This window comes from Pezoporus flaviventris, unplaced genomic scaffold (assembly GCF_033815535.1).
Source record: "Pezoporus flaviventris isolate CSIRO_AGI_PZ_B2104156 unplaced genomic scaffold, CSIRO_AGI_Pfla_v1 ptg000097l, whole genome shotgun sequence".
Taxonomy (NCBI): Eukaryota; Metazoa; Chordata; class Aves; order Psittaciformes; family Psittacidae; genus Pezoporus; species Pezoporus flaviventris.
The window spans coordinates 1,669,102-1,693,841 of NW_026892645.1; the positions used below are offsets into that span (position 1 = coordinate 1,669,102).

The following is a 24,740-nucleotide window of genomic DNA, read 5'->3' on the forward strand; positions in this document are numbered from 1 at the left end:
ACAGGAACAAAGGGAGAAATACACTGAGATGGCTGAGGGGTGTGAATGCGTGTTGGGGCAAGAAAGAGGAGCTTCAAAAGAGGAAATACAGCTCTACTGAAAAATGGAAAGGCTTCTGCACCTAGAGGGAAGGAGAAGTTTGTGACAGATTTATCTGGGTGCCCGGCAATGTGGTGCAGAAGGTGACTCATCTTTCAGGAGGCAGAGTGGTGTAAAAATTCCCGGATCTCTTGATTGGTGTGTCACTATGATTTGTGGCTGCTCTGCCAAGGTAAAATGGGTACCACGGAGGAGCTGGGCACAAGCACGCCAAGGAGGAAGACATGGGAAAGCTTGCAAATGAATCCATGAGAAGCACGGTGGGGCAGGGAGAGGACTATTTATTTATTGCTCTGAACTTGTGCCTTTATTCCATTTAATCTGAGCCCAGGAGTTATTGCAAACACTGATGATCACTTCTGCTTTGAAAAACACACCAGGGTCCCTCCAGGTCTCAGCAGCACAGGCACTTGGAGGCATTTCTGATGAGCATAAGCTACCTGCCTGGGGCACTCTGACCACAGGTCCCCCGGAGCACACATTAAATCTGCCTCTGAGACATGTTTGCTTTGCCAGGCAATGCTCTGTACTCACCCTGGCTCCATCTCTGCAGGGGCAGGGCATGTTTTGCACGCTGGACGGGTGTGTGAATTAGTGGTGCCAGGGTCAGTACCTTCCGGCTGTGCTTTCCTGGGAGGTGGGTGGCCACCTTCGACTGGTTCTGTGTCTTCAGGAGTGGGAAATGATGCAAGGAGAAGGGTGTCTCTCACCTGGTGACTGGAAGGATGGATGCTGTGTGTGTCAGTACGCAGCTGCAATTACTGTGATTGCTCTGGTGTTGTCCAGACCTTCATGGATGGTGATGAGAGCATTGGATCAGGTAGATTTGTCTGCTGCAGTCAGAGGAGAAGGGCTGGTACCCAGCTCTCACCTGGTCCAGTGGAGTCAGGGGAAAGGGTTAATTCTGTTGGCCCTTGGGAACTTGCAGGTTCACTTATGATTATTCCCTTATCTGATGGCAGAGCTGTTATTTAGTCACTGTAATAATTTACATTAATTGGATGTAATGCATAACAAATTTATGAGACTGGGGGCTAGGCTCAGCTTCTGCATGAAACTCATCATTGCGATGTGCTGACCAAGCACAACGGGCTCAGATCTGCTGGTCAGAGGAGGAGGGCGCTGGACGCATTGCCTGGGGACAGAAGAGACTGGAGGGAGATATTTGGCCATTCAGAAACTCATTTCTGATTTCCTTCCTAGTCTCCTCCTGTTGTGCTAAGCCGTGGGCACAGCTTGTGCCGTTTGGAGAGAGGGATCTAGTTGTGTTTGCCATCAGTTTTATCCTGTGTGGTTGCAAATTGAACCAAAAGAGGAAGAAACCTGGAGGTTTCTTCAGCTGAGTGAGAAGCCACAGGTCTGTCAGCTGGAAAACTGCAGGCAAGTGGTGACTGGGAGGCTCTGGTCAGGAGGACTTGGAAACAAAGAGAAAAAGGAAAAGCCTGTGATGTGATCCCGGTGCTAATTGGCTTGACCCCAGTGATTGTGTCTTAAAGTAACACTGGTGACCTCTGACCGCGAGGTTCTTCAACTGTGATCCAATAAAAGTTGCAGGAATGACTTTTGCTTTGCATGTGGCCCCAGGGTATTTGTCTCTTAACTAATTTGTAAGAAACCTGGGAAAACATAGAATCCTTCCATTAACCTTCATATCCTTACTTTACAAGACATGGTTTCCTTCTCAGACCTAATGACCATGCATAAAACCATCAGTCACCTCTAACCTCACAGCTCAGCAGCGAGACACGGGCACAGGCACGGGCTGCTCTGCTGGGAGAGGGCTGTGATGGCTGCTCCAGTGCTTCCACCCTGAGAAACCTCCTCCAGAGGCTCTGAACTGGCTTTCTGTGTGGACAGGGGCTGGCAGAGAAGCATGCCTCTGCTCTGAAGTCCAGCATGCCCCAAGGGGCAAGTGCTGCTGTCCTGGTGGCTGGTCCATTTTGGGTGCTCTCTTTCCCTAGTAATCCCACTCTTTTCCTTCCTGGCATCTCCCTACATTGACTGTTGACTCCAGACTTGAGCTGCAGTACACTGGGACTGCCAGGAGCAGAACCGGCTCTGTAGTCAGCTCTTTCTGGAGGTGTAGCTCTCAGCATCCCTGTGTTCACACGCAGAGTTTACCTCCCTGTAGTCTTCTCCAGACACCTTAGGGAGCAAAGTGACTGTTTTGTTTGAACTTTGTGCTAACTGTAAAACAAACTTTTATCCCTCTCTGACCTTGGTGCTCTGATTTCATAGGCTTGGTTTTGTACCTTGCGGTGCTCCTTTGAATGAGCAATTCAGTCAGATTAGGACGCTAGCTGGAAAACAGCAAGCAAAACCTCCGGGTCAAGTGGAAGGATGTATGTATCTTTTAGGGACACTTCTCTATTGCACTGAGAGAAAGAAACGTCATGCTGGCATTTCTGTAGGCAGAAAGCAATGGAGAAACTGCCTTGGCTTTCTCTGAGCTCCGGAGCAGAAGTGTCATGTGCAAAGACACTGATGTCCCCAGCACGGACAGACTCTGTCCTGGCCACAGAGCGCCTCAGAAACCAAGGAGAGGATGTGGCACTACTTCTGCTCCCAGAGAGTCCAACAAGTGACCAAGAGTCGGAAGTTGGCCTTTCTTGACGGTCTCTTCCAGGGTGCAATGTGTCTTAGTCATTTGTACTAATAATTCATTACAGAATTAAGTGTATTGCATAGGAAGCGCGCCAGTAATGCTTTGCCAGTATATGTACAACACTTTGTTAATTAAAAGTATTAGGCATTGTTGTGAATCAATCAGTTTAATTATGAAGAGGTTGAAGAATCATGCCTAAAAGAACAACTTGTGTCATACACCAAGGTGAATGCCTCACATGTGATACGTAGTTTTTTTCCTCTAAATAGTAAACCATTACCCATATCCACGTTTCCCTTTCCCGCTGTGCTGCGTGATCACCAAGCTGTTGCCAAGGGGGTGTGAAAGGGAACAGGCTCTGGTTTTCCCCTGTCTTTAGCCCACCCAAACCCTCTTTGGAGCTGCTTTTCAGAGGCTGCACCCGCTCTGCCTGTTTTCTGTGCACAGGCTGAAGGCTCAAAGCTTTCGGAGGGTGTTGCCTGTTCCAATGGGTGGCTGTGAGTCTGGGTCTGGGGAGAAAGAGGGTCAGGAACAACCCCCCCCCACCACCTGCACTGTAGTGTGCAGGGCTGCTCCTTCCCTGGCCTTTTCTCTTTTGTCCACTCTCCTTCTAAACTAGTGATCAGGGCCATAGACCTTTCTTATTTGGAATAGTGGGATCTTTTTCACTTGAAGAGGAAAAGATCGATTTGTTCTCTTCATTTAAAAAATGATTCATTCTCCTTTTATTTTCCTCTCATAAATCAGCCCTGGTCCAGGCTCCAGGAGGACAGGCTCGAGAAAGAATAAAATGCTGAAGCTTGGGGATGTAAATAAAAACTGAATCTCAAACAGATCTCAGGAGCCACAGCTTCATGGAACAGGATGGCTGGGGTTCAGGCAGTGACAATTCCCGAGCTGTGCTGTCACACTGCTTTCATGAGCAGGTTCCAGCTGCAGCGGCTCTGCGCTGATCCCATCGGTCACTCTGGGGTGACCCTGCTGTCCCAGGTATGGGACGGGGACAGAGAATGACTCTAAGTGGGAGAGAGCAGCACTGTTGACACCACTGATTTGGTAGGAGCTGTGTGTGCCTGAGCTGCAGGGAAGTGCGGGAGTGGGGAGCTCTACCAGGGCAGGGACAAAACCAGAGGCTGCTGGAGCTGGGAAGGGCAAGTGTCACCCGCAGCGCAGAGCTCTGGCTCCTCCTGCGCCCTCTTCAGCCCCGCTGGTACCCAGTCGGAGGGCTGGGAGCCCCAGTGACAATCTCCCAGGGCTGCTGGAGGTGTCGAAATCCATTTCCCTTATTTATTTGGGGATTACTCTTTTCTCTCAGGCAGGAGTGGAGCACAGGGGGGTTGGAGGAGGCTTAATCCCCGAGACAAGAGGAAACCTTGGGAAAGGTTAATTGCTGGGCTTTGCGTGTTGTGTAGCGTGGCTGCTCACGTTACAGCAGCGATGCCATCTGCTCAGCACCACCAGGCCCTGCATAATTCACCAGCTTGGCATGTCGGTGTTGGGATGAGGCCTGTGGGCTATTCATGAGGAAGTTACCTTTAGGCAGAGCTCAGGTAACTGGTTACCTGACACCCCAGACTGACTCCTGCTCTCTTGTCCTTTTGCCCTTAGTGTTCCTGCCCCCGGGTTGTGGGAGTTAATGGCCAGGGAGGAGGTGGTGGAGAGGAGCCTGCTGGGTGGTCTGGCTGTACAGGGCATCATCCTGTCCCCACCAGCCCTGCTCAGGCATCACCTCCTCACTGCAGCAGTGCTTGAGTAGCTGTTTTGGACTGGAATAGCAGGTTTCATGCTATTCCCTGTTCAACCCACCTCCTTAGCCTGGGCATGTGGGCATGGGCACAGGCCATGCAAGGACACTTCATTCTAATTCCCCTGTGAAAAGCTCAACCGGTGTGGAAATTCCCTCTCGCTACTTTAATGGCCACAAGCTCATGCAGGACTCGCTGCCAGGGGTGTGCTTTAGGGCTTCTCCATGCCCAGGCCTTATGTGGGGTAAGTAATTTCCATGAGGGTTTTTAACTTGATATGAAGTTGGCCTCCCCTGCCAGCCACCCTTCTCATCTCTGCTGTGTAACCTGAGTTCTTGCCCCTGGTTTAATAGCTACCTCTCCATGAATATTTAACCAAGGATCTTAGCAGATGAGCTCCAGCTAACATGTGGCAAACAGATTTCCAGTACAATAGGGTCTGCTAAAATGATGATGCACAAAAGAAACCCTGGAATGAAAGGGAAGGTTCACGTTCTGGAAAGGGAAATGCAGTCTGTACACAGCAAGCTTCACTTAGCTGAGCAAGAGGAGAAAGAGGAGCACCAGTGGGCCTGGCAGAGCATGCAAGGAGTGTGCTAGTGAGAGGCAAAGACCGAAACAGCTCTGGCAAATAAACTGGGGCTCTTTTGCTTGGCTGAAAGCCTTATTTACATGAGCTTGGAGTGGTTTAATTGATATCTCTGCAAGATATTGCACCCTGCCCTATGCCAGACCCACATGAGCTTCCACTGCTCCCCCTGGCCCAGGAGCTGTCTCTACCGAGGGAGCAGCCAATGCATAGGGGAAGTGTTTGGGAAAAGGGTGATCCTGCTGCTGTTCATTGCTGCCCTCCATCAACCCACTGATCAGAGACCTCCTGGGCTGAAAGCAGTAGAGATGGACGTACAATGCACAAATTTGTGTAGTCTTTTTCTAGCTCCTTCATACGCGATAACTTACACAGCATCCTCCAGCCATGAGTCCTGCAGTTCATTAATGCTCTAGGGAGGAAAAATCAGCCTGCTGCCTGATCATTTTACTGTTCAGCATTTGATTCTTTTACAGAAAGGAACTGAAAATAATTCTTTTTTTACTCCTTGTCTTGGTTACAATCTTGATTATTTGCAGTCATCTACTGTACACAACCCCTCAGTACCCTGTACCCGGGTAAATCTGTGCTTCTGAAGTTCATTAATCATGAAATTGAGGATTAATTTCAGACCCAATGGCCATGCTCGTGCCTGAATTGCTCTCTAGCGCTGTGCTCGGGTGTGGGGCTCAGAGGGCACCGAGAGGTGAAGGCCTCCAGAAGTCTGTGTGCTGCTGAAATATGGGTTATTTCAGCGGGTTTCCCTCGTGAAAAGGATGCGCAGGATTTACAAGGCAGGGCTGATTTGAACTGAAGCAGCCATTTGCACAGAATTGTTTCCTTTTCAAGCCCTAAATCCAGACTTTATGGCTTCCCTTGCTCTGTCGTGCGCTCTCCCTCTGCTCCCATTCACACAGCTCGAAGCCAGGGGCTGCCCTGCCAGGGCCAAGGAGAGGTGGCAACAGCCTGCATTCTCAGCCTGGCAAATTGGGGTGCTCCTTCCAATCTGTAATCCCTGTATGTGCTTGTATTGAAATGGGAAATCCACCACCAAAGGCAGGCAGTGAGAGACTGCCTTGAAGCTTTAAACAGAGCTGGGCTTGGGTCTGTGAATAGACAAACAGCTTCTTGGGATGGGGCTTGGAGCAACCTGGTCTATGTGAAGGTGTCCCTGCCCGCGGCAGAGGGTTGAAACTGGATGATCCTCCTGTTCTGTGATCCAGCAACTGATGAGATGAAGGCTTGGCCACCTCGTAGTCTGCCGAGACAGGAAATCTGGCCCAAAGCCTGGGTTAATTTCCGCACTTCTGGGATCAATAAGACCCTCTTTCCTAACACACATCTAGGATTTAAGGTAAATCTGTTATGAGAAGGGGTCAAGAAAACTCTCAGGCTGTGAGGCTTTGGAAAAGGAGCCTCAGCAGTTAGGGCTCTTGCTCCAAAAGAGGGAGCAGGGTCTGCTGAGCCCCACCTCCTCCGAGTCCTCTCCCGGGACCTCCTTGCTCCTTGGTCTCCCCAGGGCTAGGGCTCCTGAGGGGCAGTCTGGGCTCCTGTGCACTGCAGAGCCTGGGGTGCTGCTGGAGGTGACCCCGAGGGATGCAGGCTGCTCCCTGAGCAGCTCCTCGCTTTGTGCGAAGCTCTGCGATTTATTGGTGTTAGGTCAATGTACTATTGCTGTGCGTATTAATAATATCTCACTACATTTGTTCTTAAGAGTGGTATCATGTTGAGGCAATAAGGATTAATGGCACCTCAGTAATATTTACATATTTACGTTATTAAAAGGCAATGCATCTTTTGGACAGCCTCTTGCGTGGTCTAGAATTGCAGATGCTGCTCCTAACCTCACCACAGCCTTCACCCAGTGGTACCTGTCCTGCAGCCATCCATCCTGGGTGGCCAGCAGGTTTAGTCCCAGTCAGGAGACACGGGCACCCGCTGGGCAGAGCCTGTGGCTCACAACACCCACCTCCTGCTGAGCCCACCCATACCCCTCATGTCTCCCTCCTACTCCATGGTCCCAGGGAAGCCCTCAGCTCTCCTAAGTATCTGAGCAAAGGGTGCCCAAACCATCCACCCCCTCAGCGGTGGGGAGATGGTGCTTCCCTCCCTGCCATGTCTGAGGATGATGGACAAGGGAGCAAAGGTTTCTCCCTCATCAGCAGCCCACATCATTTTCCTAGGGAAAGGCTCTGCAACTCAGCTGGAGGCTCCCAGTCACCTCTACAGCCCTAAACTTAATTAAAGATGCCAGCTTCTAATTAAACTACTTAATTAAGTGCCATGTTGTCAGTAGGTAAAGATGGAACAGACTTAATTAGTTAACACAATGACATAGAAGGAAAAACCCACTTTAAAAGCGTGACACCTCCTGGGTAGGCAGGAGCCCACCCAGCCTTGTCCTGTGCCCTCCCAAGCTGCCAGCAGCCCAGCCAGGATTCGCAGGAGCATCCCAATATGAGTGAAGCCTTTTGGAGCTATTTTGAGCTCCTGCAGAAAGGAGACATCTAAAATTTCCAATATCCACACTGTGCCAGCCCTGCCCGGGACACTCCAAGCAGGATCAGCACCCATCTCACCAGCTCTCTGCCCTCCCAAGTCACCCCCAAGATAGAGATCATTAACCCCAGAGCATGCGGCTGGCACCCTGGCCCTGCTGAATCAATGAGCAGACTCCAGCTACCTCCCAAGGTCAGGTCTTTGCCTTCCCAGACTCTCAGAGGCTGCTTGGTGGGTGCTCTCCATGCCTCAGGGCCTGGCAGAGCCCCACTCCTCTTCACCCACCACCTACTTTGTCCTGTTTCCCTCTACCTTTTAAGACTTCTCTGGCTAAAGCTCCTGTGTGACGGGGTGATGTAACCTCAGTGACTCCCAGGCTGGCATTCCGTAGGTAGGATTAATGGCAATGTCCTGTCAATAAATCCATAAAGACCCCAAACCTGGTGATGAACACGCAGAAGGTAAAGGCAGTGGTTAATATCTTCAAAACAGGCCCCAGAGCCTTCTGAGTGCAGGGAAGAGGAAAGCACCAGTGACCCTTGTTAATCTTTTTATTGGCTCCAGCAGCTATTGGCACCTCTTGCTGGCCAGAAATTTGCAAGTCTTTGGGGAGCAATGATTTCACAGTCGGGGGTTCTCTGAGAGAGAAAAAAATTCCCTTTGCTCCTAAAATGAGACCATTCTTCCAAATGAAAATTGACATTTTGGTTTGAACTTCATGACCTCCAGTAATCACACTAATGGTCTTTGCTGGCTGGGAGGGAGCTGACTGTGGCCAGGACTGATGGGACCTGTATGGATCGCTGGAAATGGGCCGGGAGATGAGGACAGCAGAGGCTGCTAACAGTGAGCTCTAACTGACCAAGGCACTGCAGGCCTTTCAGCTGCATCAGGTTTGATCACAGGTATTGGCAAAGGCATCGGGAAAGCAGTTACTGAGTGCTCTGAGCCATCCATCCACACGGCCGTTTGTCCATCCATCCCTGCTGAGCTGTGAAAGGCACTGAGCACCCACAGCCCATGTGGTTAGTGGACATGGTGTCAGGAGCAGGGCTGGCTGGGGCAGCGCTTGATGTGCACTCTCTGGAGAGCAGACCATGGCTCCCAGCCTTCCTTGGACGCTGTCAGTGTGTCTTAAGGCCCAGCAGTGCTGCATGAGGCTGCAGAGGGGCTCCTGCCAGCCCCTGGGGCCCGAGTCTGGCTCTCGTGGTGATGGGAGGAGCAGGACAAGAATACTGGTTCCCAGCACTGTGGTATTGCAAAGCAGCATCAGCAGGGCACAAGCAGACCTGGAGGTGACAAATGCAGCCTTGGGTTAACTTCCCTATGCTCCTTTTCATGGGTGCAGAGGACCTGGAAGACCTCCTCATTGAGGTGTCACAGGTCAGGGCAGGAAAAGTGATGCTATTGCTGCTAAAAAGAGGGGAAATAGTTTGGGAGCCAGGCAGGAGGGAGGATGACAGTGGCCACCCAGTGCAGCAAATCCAGCAAAGGTGGCCTGGGGACCGGGGCACTTGCAGCCAAGAGGAAAGTTTGTCCTTCCTCCTGTTCGCACCAACCCCCCTATCTGAAGTGTCTGTCCATCAGTCTGCCTAACACAAAGGACTGGGGTTTAAGTAGGATCGAGCAAATTTAAATGAAGTTGCTGGTGTCCAGAGGTGTCACCCAGTGAGCCTCGAGCCGGCTGCTCCGGCGCTCCTGATGGATGGATGCATCCTCATGGCAGCTCACAGGACCCAGCACTGAGGCAGCTCTGCTTCTTCAGCGTGGCTGAAACTCCTGGAAATGTTGAGTTCTGGCATCAGATAAAAATGCCTGAAGCACTCAGATGGGAATCCCCACCACACAGTCTTGTTACCCACCTGCAGCGTGGTGGCCAGGGTCAGGAATTGGCTGGAACTAAGAATGCAAGAGGGTCCTTTTATTCTATTTTATTTTTTAATACCTCAGTAGGTTAATATTCTGTGTTATTTTAAGCTATTTTCTCTATACATCTGCCACCCAAGCCCGTGCAGATGTTTTAGGATTCTTTAATCCTGACAAAGGACTTAACGTTAAGGAAAAAGGGGTTACATAAAGATCCTTATCTCCTTAAGAAATAAAGCATGTTTTGGGCATATTGTGTACAAAACAAGACTAAAATAGAGGCAGAACATTCTGGGGCCACTTACCAGATGTCCAGGTTGGAGGAGGTGGCTCTGGTTTGCCTGTCGTTCTCCTGCCTGTGTCCTGGACTGGTGCTGTTGCCCTATGGGATCCCCCTCCTCATCCCGCACTCATCCACTGCTGGGGGACAAGTGGGGCATGGCTTTGTAAAGAGGCAAAAGTGCCACCTCTGGCATGCACTGGCGAATTATTGAGCTGTTACAACCGCCCCCTAACAGCATCATCATGGATTAGGCAGCAGGAGTTTTGTTTGGGAGAGGACTTTTCCCAGGACAGTACTAGCTCAGGCTGATGCCCATTCCGAGGGGTCACTCCTGGCCTGGAGCTGCTGGAGATTCCAGGCTCACAAACACTGTTTCATCCCAGACAATCGACAAAGTTCTCCTGCTTCCCTGACTCCAGTGATTGATCCAGCCCACGTAAATTACAAAAAGGAGTTGCAATCCTCTAGGGTCTGAGGCAGAATATCACAAGAGCACGAGCCCATGCTGCTTTAATTAAAACTTAGTTTAATTAAAAACCTTGAGAGCTTTATTAGACTCAGTAATTGATTTAATTTTCTTGTGGAATTCTATTACAAAACACTTCCAGCATGTTGGCTTTGGGATCCTGGCTCCAGGACCATCCTCTTCTCTGAATTGCACTTTTACCTTCTCCAAAGGGGCAAAACACAAGCCAAGCCCCTGAGCCCCACCGGTATTTCCAGTGGGGTCTGAGGCTGAAACAAGCAGCAGCCTCAAAGCTTTCACCCTGTAAAACAAAGTCGCTCCCCATCTCCCAGGGCAGCCAAACTGGTCTCCTTCAGCAAGGAGCTGCAGGGACCCCTTCCACTGGAGCAGCTTGCTCCAAGCCCCTGTGTCCAACCTGGCCTTGAACACTGCCAGGGATGGGGCAGCCACAGCTTCTCTGGGCACCCTGTGCCAGTGCCTCAGCACCCTCAGCCCAGGCTGTAGTTCTGCGGCAGGAAGCACTGGTGAGGGTGAGATGCTGGAGTTGAACCCTTTCTGGCCAGGACATGGGGATAACTGTAAAATGAGAACAATAAAAAAACCCAACACACAAGGATTGTCTGATCTATATTTATTTCATAACATCCAGAATTAATAGGATACAGGAGTTAAAGCAACCATGGCAACTGAATGCAGAAAGGGCTGTCCTAGTAAATAAATGAATTCATAAATAACTCACAAGTGCTGATATAAAAAGTCATGGGAATCTAATGCAATGCTAATGCAATTCCAGCCTTCCCTTTTTTTACATGCAGCATTATAATATCAGGTGCGCGTTGCTTTGCTCTGTGCTACAAGTGTCATTCTTAAGATAATAGAACTTGCTAATTGTACCAGGAGCCAGGCTGTGATTGATGAGGGCTTTGGGGTTTTGTCTCCTCCATGTTCTTGCCAGTAAAATGTTGCACCATTGAGTTACAGGCAACAAATCCAGGCAAGTTGGGGAGAAAGGAGCGGGACTGACACCGCTGCGCTCCACAAGCAGGGACCTGTAGGGTACCCGCACCTGAAACATGGCCCTTCAGTGGAGTTTAGGGCTGGGTTTTTTGGAAGCGATGTTCTCACTTTCCTGTGCTTCCTGCAGTGACAAAGTGACATTCCTTATTGAAGGAGGTGTAACTTGGCCATGGAGATCCACATTCCCCCTGTTCAGAGGTAATTAGGAGAGGGGTAGTGCTCTACCTACAGCAAAATCAGCTTTATCTTATTGCAACCCGGTTTGAAAAGGCACTGCTATTAGATGTTGAAATAGTTGGGGATAGTTTTGTTTTATAAATCCTTTGTTCCTTTCTTCTTGATCATTTTTATTGATGTGGATGTTGCTGGAAAGTCATTTTCTTGGCGCTACACAGCCTAAGCACAAGCAGTGTCAAACACACTTTTGAAATGTATTGAGCACCAAAAGTTTCTGTCAGCAAAGCATTTTTCGAAACTGATGATTCCCCTGCTAAAACAAGGGGAAAATTGGCTTAGTAAAAGAGACCGGGGCAGCTCTGCCCCACAGGAATGAGAGGGTTTGTTTTATTCCCCTTGCACCAGGGATAGAGAGGGTTCAGGGGTCTGCAGACAGCTCTGTGGGGTCCCACTGCGGGTCCTTCCCTTGTGCACATCACTCCCACCTGGCATCTTTAGGGCATCGTGACAGGAGGGCACTCAGTACCTGCCTGCTCCCCTCGTCTCTCCCACAGAGAGCTCTGTAAAGCTTCCGAGAAGAGATTTCGCTCTGAACCCAAAGCTTTGAACTCATTGGAGTCGCTTTCCCCTCCCTCCCCGCATCCTTCTCTGCTGCCTGCGCTCCAGCAGCATCCCTGGGGCAGGAGCACCGCCACGCGGGGCGCGGCCGCACGCACAGTCCGCGATGGCTGCGGGACCCGCGGGTGGCTCAGTGCGGGGCTCGGGGCTGCTCCTCGCGGTGCGGGACCTGCTGCGCTGCGGGGTCGGGTGCCCCGAGGGCTGGAGCAGCTCTGCTCTGGAGCCAGGCTGAGAGAGCTGGGCTGGGTCAGCCTGGAGAAGAGAAGGCTCCGGAAGGGGAGACCTGAGAGCAGCTCCAGTGCCTAAAGGGGCTGCAGGAAACCTGGAGAGGGGCTTTGGGCAAGGGCCTGTAGGGACAGGCCAAGGGGAATGGCTTTAACCTGCCAGAGGGGAGACTGAGATGAGCTCTTAGGCAGAAGCTCTTCCCTGGGAGGGTGCTGAGGCGCTGGCACAGGGTGCCCAGAGAAGCTGTGGCTGCCCCATCCCTGGCAGTGTTCAAGGCCAGGTTGGACACAGGAGCTTGGAGCATCCTGCTCCAGTAGAAGGTGTCCCTGCCCGTGGCAGGGGGTGGAGCTGGATGAGCTTTAAGGTCCCTTCCAACTTAAACCATTCCATGATTCTATGATTCAGCATGGGAATCACCTGCTCTTCCTGGCTGCTTTAAAAAGAAGAAGGAACTCTTACAGTAATTTACCTTAAAAAATCATGGAGCTATTTTGTGCACCCCAACTCAAAGCACAGAGGATTCTGTGAACGCAGTGAACCCCTAGTGCTGATCTGATGCCATCACAGCTAATCCCGGCGAGTGCAGGGCTTGGCCACTGACGGATACCGGCAAACTGCTCTCCATTGATCCCAGAAAAATGAATGTTGTCTCTAAATTTGACATTTAGCCAATGCCCAGAGTAGATGGCTTCATCGATTCACAGTGGAGGGACAGAGACAGGGACAGGGGGAGCTCAGGAACACACACCTTAGCCGAGAGTAGGTTTGTCTCTGCTCTCTCCTGTCACTCTCCATCTTTCCCAAGCATCTTCCCTTCCCTTGCATGCAGGGGTTGGATAACTGGGACTTATGTGTTGGAAAAGGGATAGAAGGAGTAAAATTCAAGTCTGCCTGGGTATCTTGGTGTTCGTGGTTTTTTCCCCAGGGAATTGTTGGGGATGATGGCGTGAGATGGGGTCTGTGTTTTCTCACTGCAGAGCTCAAGATGAGCCTTCCTGCTTTGCCCAGCACAGGGCTTTGTGGCAGTTATCAGCCTTCAACTGCTGCTGTTTCCCTGCAGAGCCACGGTGTGCTCCTGTCACATGAGAGGCTGCTCAAACTCCCTGCCCCAAAGTGCTGGTGTGGTGTTGAGCACCCTCATGGGCTGCTAAAGTACCTCTGGAAACAGAGACAGGGGCACTGGAAATGCTGGAGATGAGACATATCCCAGCCCTGCTGCTGCCCAGGGGCAGCAAGACCAGCACAGACCTGGTGGATCTACACAATGAGTTTAAAAGGACCCATCTGCTACTACCATGATACGTTTGAGACATGTTATTGATGAATGGGAAAACAGGAAACCGAGGTTCCCAGAGAAAAGGTGTTACTGAAATATCACCTCTGAGAAGGGCTTGGCAGAGCCTGAGGAGCCGGGAGGCTTCCCGGGCCTGCCCACCAAACCTCAGCTCCGCAGGGCAGGCTGGGACTGGGGCTGGTTTAACGCCTCGTGCTTACGTTAGAGCACGGATGAACAGAAGGCAATAACGACACTTCTGCATGAGGTTTTTCTGCATAATCAGCAGTTTCTGACATCAGGCAGATCGGGGGTAGCCAACATGATGCAGCAACAAGCGTTGGCAGGAGGCCTGTCCCTGGCAAAGTGTCCAATTCTATTTTCATTTGTTTTAGAGACAGTTTCTCACTCACCATATGTGTGCAGCTGGCTCCTGCACCAGCCCTGCAGGTCAGCAGGAATCTTTCCTTGACTCCAGCATCGCTAAAATAACAACCTTCTGTTCTCCAGAGGCGGGAGGAATGGCTGGGAGTGAGGCTCTGTCCTGTGCTATGGTACCAGTGCAGGTGAGTGTCCCCGCTATAGGATGACACATTTAACCCAACCTGTTGTGGGTTAACTGGGATCCCACCACACTGGGGCTGGTCCTTGTGCCCCATTCCCTGTGGCAGGAGGGAGCAGTTTGCAGGGCAGGGAGGGGCAGGCTTCCCCCAGCTCCCTGGGCACCCCCAGGCTCTTCAGTGAGGCAAATGCTGGCGGCAGCAGAGGGCAGATTATTATGCCAGAGCACACGCTGAGGTGTCATGTATATTGAATACATCAAACATTACTGTCTCACCAAGCCTCACACGGACCATTTATTTCTTTAGAAACTGCAGACTGGTCTAGTTTTATATTTCACAAGTCACCTGTAAAATATCTATCTATAAAAGTGTTCCAGGAGCAGGAATTCCTGCAGGGACACGGCAGCCTGCCCTCCTCGTGCTCTGTAGCCTTACCTGCTGAGCTGGGATATCTGTTTGTGCTCAGCACTGCTGCAGTGTGGATTTTAGTTGAGGGTGTGGATGCATATACATCACTCCCTTGGTTTCCAGTGCTACTGAAATCCCAAATAACACCCCAAGCCTCCCCGGGGAGGTGAGAGGACCGGAGGGATAGGGATTCTGAGCGCTGCTCAGGGGATGCCCACGGGTATTGCAGTGCTGCAGAAGTGGGAATTAGTTCCACTTTCTGCTACATAGGTTTTTATTTGATTAGTCTAATCTAGTGCATTATTATTTACCACATGCAAATCTCTCCAAACAGATTAAAGCTGACATTTCAGCTAAGAGGTGAGATCTGGAGAGAAGAAATAAGGAAAAATTATTTCACAAGCTTTTGCACTTCAGATTTGTAGGGAGGATCGATTATGTTTAAAATTTAAAGCCCAGACCTGATCCTAAATCTCCTTTCAGGAAAAGGAACGAATTAATTCCTTAATTTGTTATATTTCAGCTCTACAGGCTGGTTCAGCAAACCCCAAGGGAGTTTGCCAGGACACTTTGTTTTGAATGGTGGTTTTGGATACGGCTGGAAGGCAGCAGTGAATGCAAGGCTGAAAAATACCATGTTAACACATTTATTATCTTTAAGACCTTAAGAATTATGGCTCTCTGAATGGCTCTAGCACCACTGAGCAAGGAGTTGTTTCTGGGTCAGTGGAGGAAATTTGTTAGCGAGCTCTCTGGCTGTCCTTTTCAGCACACACAGTTTTATTTACTGATTTCTGCTGGGGACCAAACTGCGCTCGCTGAGTGCTCGACGTTTATAAAGCACAACCCCCATTTCAAATGAATGGTGACAAAAATGGCCAGCCAGCCTGTGGGAAGTCTGTTTTGCAGTGAGAGAGAGAAAAAGGGAGAGTTTTGCAGTGCTGACATCAGTCCCACAGCAGCTATAGGGACATGGTTATTTTTTTGTGAAACAGGTGTGGAAAGGTTAAAGAGCAACTAAGGGTGTGATTTTCAGAGGTGCAGGTATTTGATGGGGTTGAATGCCTTACAGCCTCCTTCACATGGACCTGTAAATGAGAACCTCCCCATAAAACCTTGCTTACGCTTGCAAAATGGAGATGCTTAGCTCTCCACAAGTAATAGTATTGAAAGCTTTTTCCAGATAGGGGTCAGACCCATTTTCTTGTAAGTGCAGATCCATTCAGAGTGCAAAAGGATTGAACGAAAGGACATCTCAATATTACAGGGTTGTTACTCCAGCTCCAGCCTAAATGAGTTGACCCAGGCTAAGTCTGAGTCGGTGCCAGAAAGCAGGGCTGGAAGTCATAGATCCCTGTACTCAGAGCAGAAGATCACAGTCACAAAATGAGTTCAAAATGTGGCGAGAATGTCAATTTGAGTTCCTTGTTCAGCTCAGATGGAAATGAGATTGACTCAAGTCATTCATCCAGAGCAGGTCTAGCAATGACAGGCATTTAAAACCATCACTGGACAAAGTTCCCCCCCCAAAATGGAATAAGAAGATGTTTCTATTATAAACCAATGGTAACAACTCAGCTGTTATTTTCTTGCCCTCAGCCTTGAGAGCGTGTCTCACATCCCCGTCTCAGCACGTGCCTCAGCGGCCCCTCATGTGCCGCACCACAGTAATTCATCATTACCCAGGCTCCAAATTATTCTGGTGTTGATTAAATTAGTAAATGCAATCACAATCTGAAGCAAGTTAATTGAGAGAATTTATTTGGCCCTGACAGTTTTATGCATGTTTGATTAAGTATTATAAGGTTTGGTTTTGATTTTGCATAATTTAACTTTAAATCCTGCACTGGGGGGGGGGCATCAACTATTAATGACCAAAACAAACTCTTTCAAGATGCATATATTCATGATTTATTCCTAAACGCAGTATCTTCCCGATTTGTTTTGTTCTGTTGCCAAAGTGACAAATATGTTGAAAGTAATATTTTGAGCTGTTGGCTTCACGCTATAAATCTTCGGAAATGTGTACAATTCATTAAAAGTTTTGAAAGAAGTACAAGTTAGAATTTATAGTGCAACAAGTGACATATAAATGTGTATGTTTGTCTTCAGAGCCTGCCATAAAATACATCAGCTCTGGCTGGGTGCTGTGACTGGGACTAATGGCTGCTCTCTGGGCTGATGATAAGTTTCCCCACAAATCTTCGCCGCTGTCACCACAAAACTGTTCAATCAACAGGAATATGAGTTGTGTCTTTAGTAAAATTAGCACAGGGAAGAAATACAGCCCCGAGCGCTGCCGGGTGCTGTGGGCGGGCTCCTTGCATGTGAGCCACCGGCACGCCTTCAGGACCTTACCTCTGTGAATGTCAAAGCTTTACTTCATGCCTGGCCTGAGGACAGGCTGTTCTTTGTGAAGGTACGTGTGCATTTAAAGCAGGAAAGGGGTCGGAATGTTTCAGGCACCTTGCTTTTTTGTCATGCTGACCTAAGAAACCAAACAGGTCAGTTTTGACATGGATGCTGCTGCATCACACCCTTGCACACGTTTAGGTTGTGGGGCTGCTCACTGGAGCTGCCTGGGTGTTTTTGAAGGACAGGAAAGACCTTTCCTACCCCAAGGGGATCCTGCAGGATGCCAGCACCCCCCCTCTGCGGAATTACAGCATCCCCGTCATTCTCCGACAAAAGCAAAGCTGGAAAGCCAAAGTCCTTTCATCATCGTGTTGCTTGGGCTGAAATTCCCAGCCCTGGGCTGTGGCTCCAGTCCCAGGCAATGGCAGAGGGACAAGTGGAACGTGGCTCTCCTGCTTATCTTAGTCACTGAACAGATGTTCCGTTTCAGGCTGTTGAGAAACCACACCAGCTTCGCCTCCCTTCTCCCTCCCAGCAGGCGGTGTGTGGGAGGCACACAACAGCAATTTGTTGGCAGCGCAGCAGCACTTGTTACCTTGCCTGTCATCTCCCTTTGATGCGCACCCCAGGCCCTGCATTGTGCGGGCTGGGCAGAACTGCTCTGCAGGCACAGGGACACACCAGCACCGAGCACGGACAGGGGTGGGCAGCGCCGCGGGTCTCGGCACTGGCAGATGGACCCAGTTATGATTATTTGCTGTTATTCCACACAACAGTGCCTGGACAGCGAGCGGGGCAGGGAGCCAACGAGACACTCCTGTGCTCCTTCCAGGACGGAAGGCCATTCCTAATTCAATTCAACGGAAGACAGCAGGGAGGACGCTTCTTTTCCTCCTCTTTATTTTGCTTTTCAATATTCCTCCACCCGTCTGTTTCGTAGGAACTTTTTGGCTCCTTCTGCGCCCCCCAGACACCTGGGGCTGTGCGTTTGTCATGTTACCGCCTGAGAGCGTTCGAGCTCCTCCAGCGGGGTGAGCACCACGGGCTCTCCCGGGACGCGGACTCCTCTAACGTGCAGCTGCCCCCGGTGCCGGAGCCGAGCTGGACCCTGCCGGCTCCGCACCCCGGCCCGGCCGCCATCAGCCCCGGCGCAGGCCTTGCCCCTCGCACCCAGCCGCGTTACCGGGGCAACGCAGCGCCCTCCCGCTTCCGGCCGGCCTGGGCGGCGCGGCGCGATGACGCCATCGCCGCGCGCCTCCGCGGCCGCTCCCTGACCGTGGCCGCCGCCGCCACCGGCCGGAACCGGCGCGCCGCTGCTCCCCCCCGCACATGCGCATTGCGGCGCTCGCCCGTAGGCCCGGGCCTTCCATCAGCCCGGGCCCGGGGCGCCTGGCCTGGGCGGCCGCCGCACGGCGGGAGGCCATGGGCAGGACGGTGAGTGCGGGGCTGCCAACGGGGAGGACGCGGCGGCGGCGGCGGCCCGGGAATCGCCCTCGCGCTGCCTCAGCCCCTGTTTGCGCTGGGGCCCGCAGCGGGCGGGGGGGGGCAGCGCGAGGGCGCCTTCCGGGCCTCGCGTGGTCCGCGGGGTGGGGGCGGGCGCGGGGCCTGCGCCCGCCGGTGCCGCTGCGAGGCCCCGGTTTCCGGAGGTGGCTGTCGGCCCGGCCCGGGGGCCGTGGCGGCTGTCGCTGCCCGCCCGCGGGGCTCCGCGTTGTCTGAGCCGAGCTTGCGACCTCGCCGGCCACCGGGAAGTCCGGGCTGTGCTTCCTGCCTCCGGTTCTTCTCCGAAGTCGATGCGGTTTAATTTAGGATCGGGTAGGATGTAGGAGGAGTTGGAATTTCCCCTCCTTCCGGCGCTCCCTGCTTTCTGTTATCAGCACTAACCTTTATTTGTCATTGTCCCTAACCTCCTTGGGCTCCTGGAACACTTGGGTCCCGTGGGACCTGACTGATGGGCCTGTTTGTGACCGTGGAGGCCCTTCCATCATTCCTCCTCCTCCACGAAGTACCCGAGTAACAGCAAACCTGTCTGGAATGTGAGATGGATGAAGGGAAGCGGGGCTGGGTTTCCATAGCTTCCTCCTCATCCACTCCATTTTGAAGGAGAGGAAGTGAAAACTCACCCAAGTGAATAATTCTCGGATTTATAACCTCCTGATGAGGCCGTTGTCAATGTGATGCTTTGGGTGACAGCAGCATGGCTGACATGGGTTGCTCGGGCCTTAGAGTTGAAATCCTTTGAGCTGTAGGGTGACATCCAGAAGAGCCTGATGCAGCTTTGCAACCTCACAGCAAGGTGCTTTAAAACAAAAGGGTCCCTAAAAAGATGATCGTGAGGAACTGGGTGTCCAGATCTGTATCTAGGCATTGTGTGCCAAAGTACAGCCTGGGGGGAGCTGCTTTTCCATGTTCTGTTTGGAAGATGCTGGCAGTGGGTGCTCTGCATCGTGTTTCCTACACCCTAGATGGATGTTGATGGCTCTGTGGTAGGAGAAGGGGACTGACAAGAGTATTTTGTGATTTTCCTGTCTTTATCCGGCATTGAGTACAAGCTGGGTGATTCTCTCTGGCACATCTCAGCAAGCTGTAAGACGTGTTATTGAGTGTGGGATTTCTCTGGGAATCCTTATGGTATTAACAGTTTGTGCTTGGGGAGGGGCCTTGTCATTCGGAGCTTTCTGACACACAAAATGAGCAAATTGAAACTCACTCTCTTGTTTTATCTTTTAGATCAACTCATATGTAGAGTGTTGTGAGTCTCTGAAGCACCTTAGCAGTTTGTTTCCCTCTTCCTAGAAGGCCAGGTGTCCCAGGAAAACCTCACTTGTCTTGGCACGAGAATTAAGTGGCCTCAGGACCGGCAGTGGATTCCTGACCTCCTGCTGAGTGGCTGCAGCACCCTTAAAATGTAATATTTCAGAGAGTTTATTTTATTCTGACCATGTCCCTCTGCTCGTGGCTGTCCCAGTGTTGGTACTGGAGTTTGTCTGAAGAGCATGAACCTGCCAAAGGCTTGTTGGTTATTTGGTGGGCAGAGTACATGGGAACAAGCTGCTGCTGTTCCCAACAGTAACTCTCCACAGCTGAGCTGTTCAAGTGCTTCTCTTGGGTTCATCTACTGAAGGTTTTATCAGGATGAAAACTCTTCCAAAGCAGGGCTCAGACATGAAGCCAAGGTATTGAGTTCACCCCCACAAACTGCACCTTAGGTGGGCAGGGTTTGGCTCCTCACACAGGCACAGTGGTGCTGAGTGCTCTGATTTCCCTGTGGCTCTCAGGGACTTGGATTCGGGAGCTGTGTAAGAGTTTGCTGGAAATGTTAACTGCCCTTTGTGGCCTGGAAAAGGGGTTGGAAGGAGGCTGCATCAATAGAAGCTGCATGTTCTGAGTCCCGAGTATGAATTTTAACCTCTCTTGCTAATTTAGTCCTCCAAAAATACCTTTAAAAACAAACACAGAGCAGTATATACAGAGCATGTGAGAAGCATGTTTGGTTGCAGGCTCCAGGCGCAAAACTGTGTTGATTTTAAGTAGTGTTGGTTTAGTATCTGACCAAATTACATGTCTTGCAAAATACATTCTTGTAACACACTTCCGAGCTGATGGTATTTCCTTTCTGCAGGCAGGAAATTATGGGCAAGCAGCGCTTAAAATTACAAGGGTGTCTTTGAGAGCTGAGAACAGACCTCAATTTCCTAAATTCCTTAATCATAAGTTAATCCAGGCTCCTTTTTATTCACCCCTGATTCATGCAGAGCCAGCAGGTTGCCTGCTGATTCCTGGCAAAAAGGAGTTGGAACCTGGGGCCACGCAGAGAGCAGAGCTGCAATTTCCATTTGCAGGGAATTTGAGGTAGGAAGCAGTGAAGACTTGGGCAGTGGTGCACATTGAATCAGAAGAGGGGTTTGCTATCAAAGTGCAGTTTCCTGCCACCTCGTCATTTACTCTGTGATGAGTTTTGTTAGTAGCAAAGTAAAACTTCTTGAAGTCCCTTTCATATTAGTTTTCATTTGAAGTGTAGTAGGATTTCTAGTTCAACAAAGGCAAGATCTGCCCAGCTCTGCAGCCTGGGTGTGCGAGGAGGCCAGGGAAGTCCCTGTTGTTTTCAGCATTATCTGATGAGTGCATTGTCATTGTATAATTCCCGGAATTTGGCACATTGTGAGCCTGGGGTGAAGCAGAGAGCAGCTAAGGGGCTACTGCTCATCACTCACACAACAACAATGGGTGTGTGGAAGGATGTTAAGATTATAAATCCTAAACACTCCAGAAGATCAAGATAATTTCACTTATCTCTGCAGGTCCCAAAGGGAGAAAGAAACTAGTGGATGTCTTTGAAAGGCTGTTTGCCATGGGAGGCAGTGACAGGCAGAGCAAGGGGAGGTACATCCTGCGGAGTGTGAAAAACACGATTGCCTCATTGTTCCTGCAGGACCTGCCATTCTTTTCAGTTTGTTTATTTGGTGAAGCTTTGCCAAGTTTAGAAATGAGCTGAAATCCAAACTCACCGCTGGGGCTGGGCGGTGGAATTCACTTGCAGAAGTACCTGGAAAACTGGTATTCTCCTTTCAAAGAAACATGAATTAATATTACATTATTCCATTAATATTACTACTCACATGGGTGGAGTGCTGCAGCGTGGCTCTTTGGTTAAGAAGGATCTGTGATTTATTCCAGAGCAAAGTTGTTCCCTTTCCTGCGGTAACACCGTGGAGCTTCTAACAGGTTACAACTAGTGCTGACATTGCAGGTGACTAGGGAGCTGTGTGCAGTCTGACTTGGTACCTCTGTATGGCTGGTAAACAGTAACCAAAGAAGCAAAGTGAAGTTGCTGAGTTTCACAAAGCAGTTGTAAGTCACGGCTGAGCCTGGAGTATCTGCTGTGCTGCTCTCCTGCTGCTGGGGCTACTTAAATGTGTTTTCCTTCTCTGCCTTCCTGCAGGTCTCTTCCTTCCTGGAAATTCAGCAAAGAGTTAGCGTTCCTGGGCTGTTGGAGCTCTTCCATGTTCATGGATAATATTTGATATGTGCCCTGTAAATCCTGCCCTGGGACTCGGTGACCGGTGGGGTGCCTGATGCCGGTAATCCCCATTCCCCGCCGGGTCCGCTCGTTCCACGGCCCCCACACGACCTGCCTGCACTCGGCCTGTGGCCCGGTGAGGACCACTCACTTGGTGCGTACCAAGTACAACAATTTCGACATCTATCTCAAATCCCGATGGATGTATGGATTCATCCGTTTCCTGCTGTACTTCAGCTGCAGCCTGTTTACCTCCATCCTCTGGGTGGCACTCTCTATCTTGTTTTGCCTTCAGTACCTTGGCATCCGGATCTTTCTGCGTTTCCAGTACAAACTCTCCATCATCCTCCTCTTACTGGGGCGAAGGCGTGTAGACTTCAGCCTCATGAATGAACTGCTCATCTATGGGATTCATGTGACCATGCTGCTAGTGGGGGGGCTGGGATGGTGTTTCATGGTATTTGTGGATATGTAAATAAAACAAGCGCATGTGGGCTCAGAAGGTGACTCTTCTTCTACCCCCAAACCTGTCGATAGCCTCTCTTGTTTTTTATATAGATTAATTTATTTAGCAGTGCTACTTTTTATGGATGAATTAACCCCCTTGTCTCTTCAGTTTATATCTTTTTGAGGACTGAGGTGCCATTTTGGTGATCAAAGTGCAACACTCGATGGGGTGGTTTTTTCTTTGCACAGTGCAAGTTAATATAAGTGTCCCTAGTTCAGAGGAGCCTCGTGCTGCTGTGCCTGTATTCCTGTGGGCATGGAAAAGGCAGGGTTTATCTGGAGGACAGAAGCCAGATAATTGTGCACCCCATGCTCTTGATCCAGCTTCCCCCTTTTTCTAAGAATGTTCCTTAATGTCTCAGGCATGTAACATGCATCCTGCTCGACTGTAATCTGCAGTTTGCATATTTCTAGCTAAGAATATGGGGCTAAATTCAACAGTGTAGGGGTTTGGCTTTTTCCTGTTTTGATTTGTGCAAGATGTGTATCTGACCCACTGTGCTGTTCTGTTCGCTTTAATGTAATTCTATAGCTTTGGATGGCTTTGTCCTTTTCAGGCAGTTAGTGCTGAGTAATTGAGTCTTACCCTAATAGAACAAATCCACGGGAGTGATGGGAGCAGAGCTTGGCATCATGTGCTCTTGAAATTCCCTGTCATGGCAAATATGTTCTCATTTTAGGTGATTAAGGGGAACCCATTGCACTGGTCCTTAGCATCCAGATCTTGGCATTTGGTTCTGCTTTCCCCTGAATTGATTAGTTCCAGTTTTCTTGCAGAGGTACTTCTGTCCCACGGAGTATGGTGAGATGGGGCTGTCATACCCAGGAGAGGTTGAAAGCAGAGTACAGTCTGAAACGGCAGTATCTGCAGTTACAGAAAGCATTCTCCTGCCTCTGCAGGAGACCTTTGCTAACAGCTCAAGAAGGGAGTTAAGCATTAAGCTCAGTTTTACTGGTCTTGATCAAAGACATCAGACTCTTCCTCTGCAGGCAGTCAAGTGAGTTTGTTTACAGAGGCCAGAAGCTGGCCTAAAGTGTTTTATTCTGGTTTTGTTGTTTTGTTTTTCCTTATGATGGAATATTGCTCTTTTCCCTGTGTTCTTTGAAGAACTGTTTAAAAACAAATTGGTAAAAGTGATGGCTACCCTCTTCCCCGAAATCATTGGAGTCAATCATAGTGGAATAAGCAAGACTGGAAATATGTGACTGTTCTTGTATGATCTCTTTGGTCTGAGACATAAATGTGGTTGAGAACAAAGCCAGTTTGCACACAGAGAAGGATGCTTCATATTTCAGCTTGTGAGTACTGCAGTCTTTTGCTGACTTACTTTGATTTGTAGGCTTAATGGATGCAAAGTAAAGGAGCTGCTGTCTGAAGCCCAAAGCTAAAGCAAACCTAGAAACTGTCTTATTATCAAGTGTTACAGATAATGCAGAGCTGGGTAAATGACAGGCCGTGGCAGTGTGAACTTTAGGTTAGCCCCACGAGAGCCAAAGGCTGTTTCTGCAGGAAAGATGCAGTATATCAGCAGATGTCACAAACTGGTGTCTGGAAGTTTCCTCCCAACTGTGGAGCTCCCCAGAGCTTTGTTCTGGGATTGGTCTCTGGGCTGCAGGTCCTCATGCGCTGTACGTGTGAGCTACAGCTTGCTCTGTGGGCAGAGAATTCCCAGTAACTCCCAGCCCAGTGCTTCCTTCCCCAGTACAGCTGTCAGCCCAGGGCATTGCAGCTCTGCTCTGCAGACTGTGGGACTCTGCGTGGCTGTGCTCAAGCGTTACTGGAGGAAACACATTACAGATGGCCAGCAAATAGCCCTGGTGTGAGCTGAGAGGCCAACAGGACCCCAGCGAGGCTCAGCTGAGAGCAGCTTGCCCTTCACAGGAGGCTCAGTCTGAGGCTGGATGGTAGGACCTCCTTTCACCTTGAAGTGGCTGTATTTCAGCACTCGTTAGAATCATAGAATCCCAGACTGGTTTGGGTTGGAAGGGACCTTAAGGCTTATCCAGTTCCAACACCTGCCATGGGCAGGGACACCTTCCCCAGGATGCTCCGAGCCCCATCCAGCCTGGCCCATAATGATGAGTGAAAGGGTGCTTCGTGGTACATGCGGGCCCTGCTGTGCTCCCTACCCATGTCAGCTCAGCTGGTGGGTGCCCTGTGATGGGTGCCCCCAACTGCTTGACCAAACCAGTGGTAGTTTGGTTCAGGCTTCTGGAGGAAGTAAAGGTCGAGGCTGTGACCGGGTCGTGAACTTCTCCAGTTCCAACCTGTCCTTTGAAAACCCACACAGGAACAGGGTGACACTGAGAGCTTTGATGTCTGTGAGCCTGGAAACCGGAACACTGATCATGCGATTAACACATGAATAGCAGGTGGTTATTCCAGGGCTGATTTGGTCACGGAACAAAGGAGGCTGTGGGTACAAGG

At 50.4% G+C, this 24,740-nt stretch overlaps 1 protein-coding gene across 12 annotated transcripts in view; it reads left to right on the top strand.

Annotated features, from left to right (window-relative positions):
* TMEM250 (transmembrane protein 250) overlaps positions 1-22,337 on the top strand; it is a 48,761-nt gene extending 26,424 nt beyond the window's left edge. The window contains exons 1-4 of one of the 12 annotated variants that reach the window (XM_061476937.1): positions 18,051-18,222; positions 19,251-19,371; positions 19,516-19,693; positions 21,728-22,337. In XM_061476937.1, coding sequence (XP_061332921.1) covers positions 21,861-22,280 — 420 coding nt within the window. In that variant the 5' untranslated portion in view covers positions 18,051-18,222; positions 19,251-19,371; positions 19,516-19,693; positions 21,728-21,860 and the 3' untranslated portion in view covers positions 22,281-22,337. Of the gene's footprint in view, positions 1-18,050; positions 18,223-19,250; positions 19,372-19,515; positions 19,694-19,775; positions 19,962-20,540; positions 20,638-21,086; positions 21,169-21,191; positions 21,343-21,727 lie in introns of those variants that run through there. The other 11 variants (XM_061476942.1, XM_061476941.1, XM_061476944.1 and 8 more) reach the window with 11 other exon arrangements.
* Positions 22,338-24,740: the final 2,403 nt, after the last annotated feature.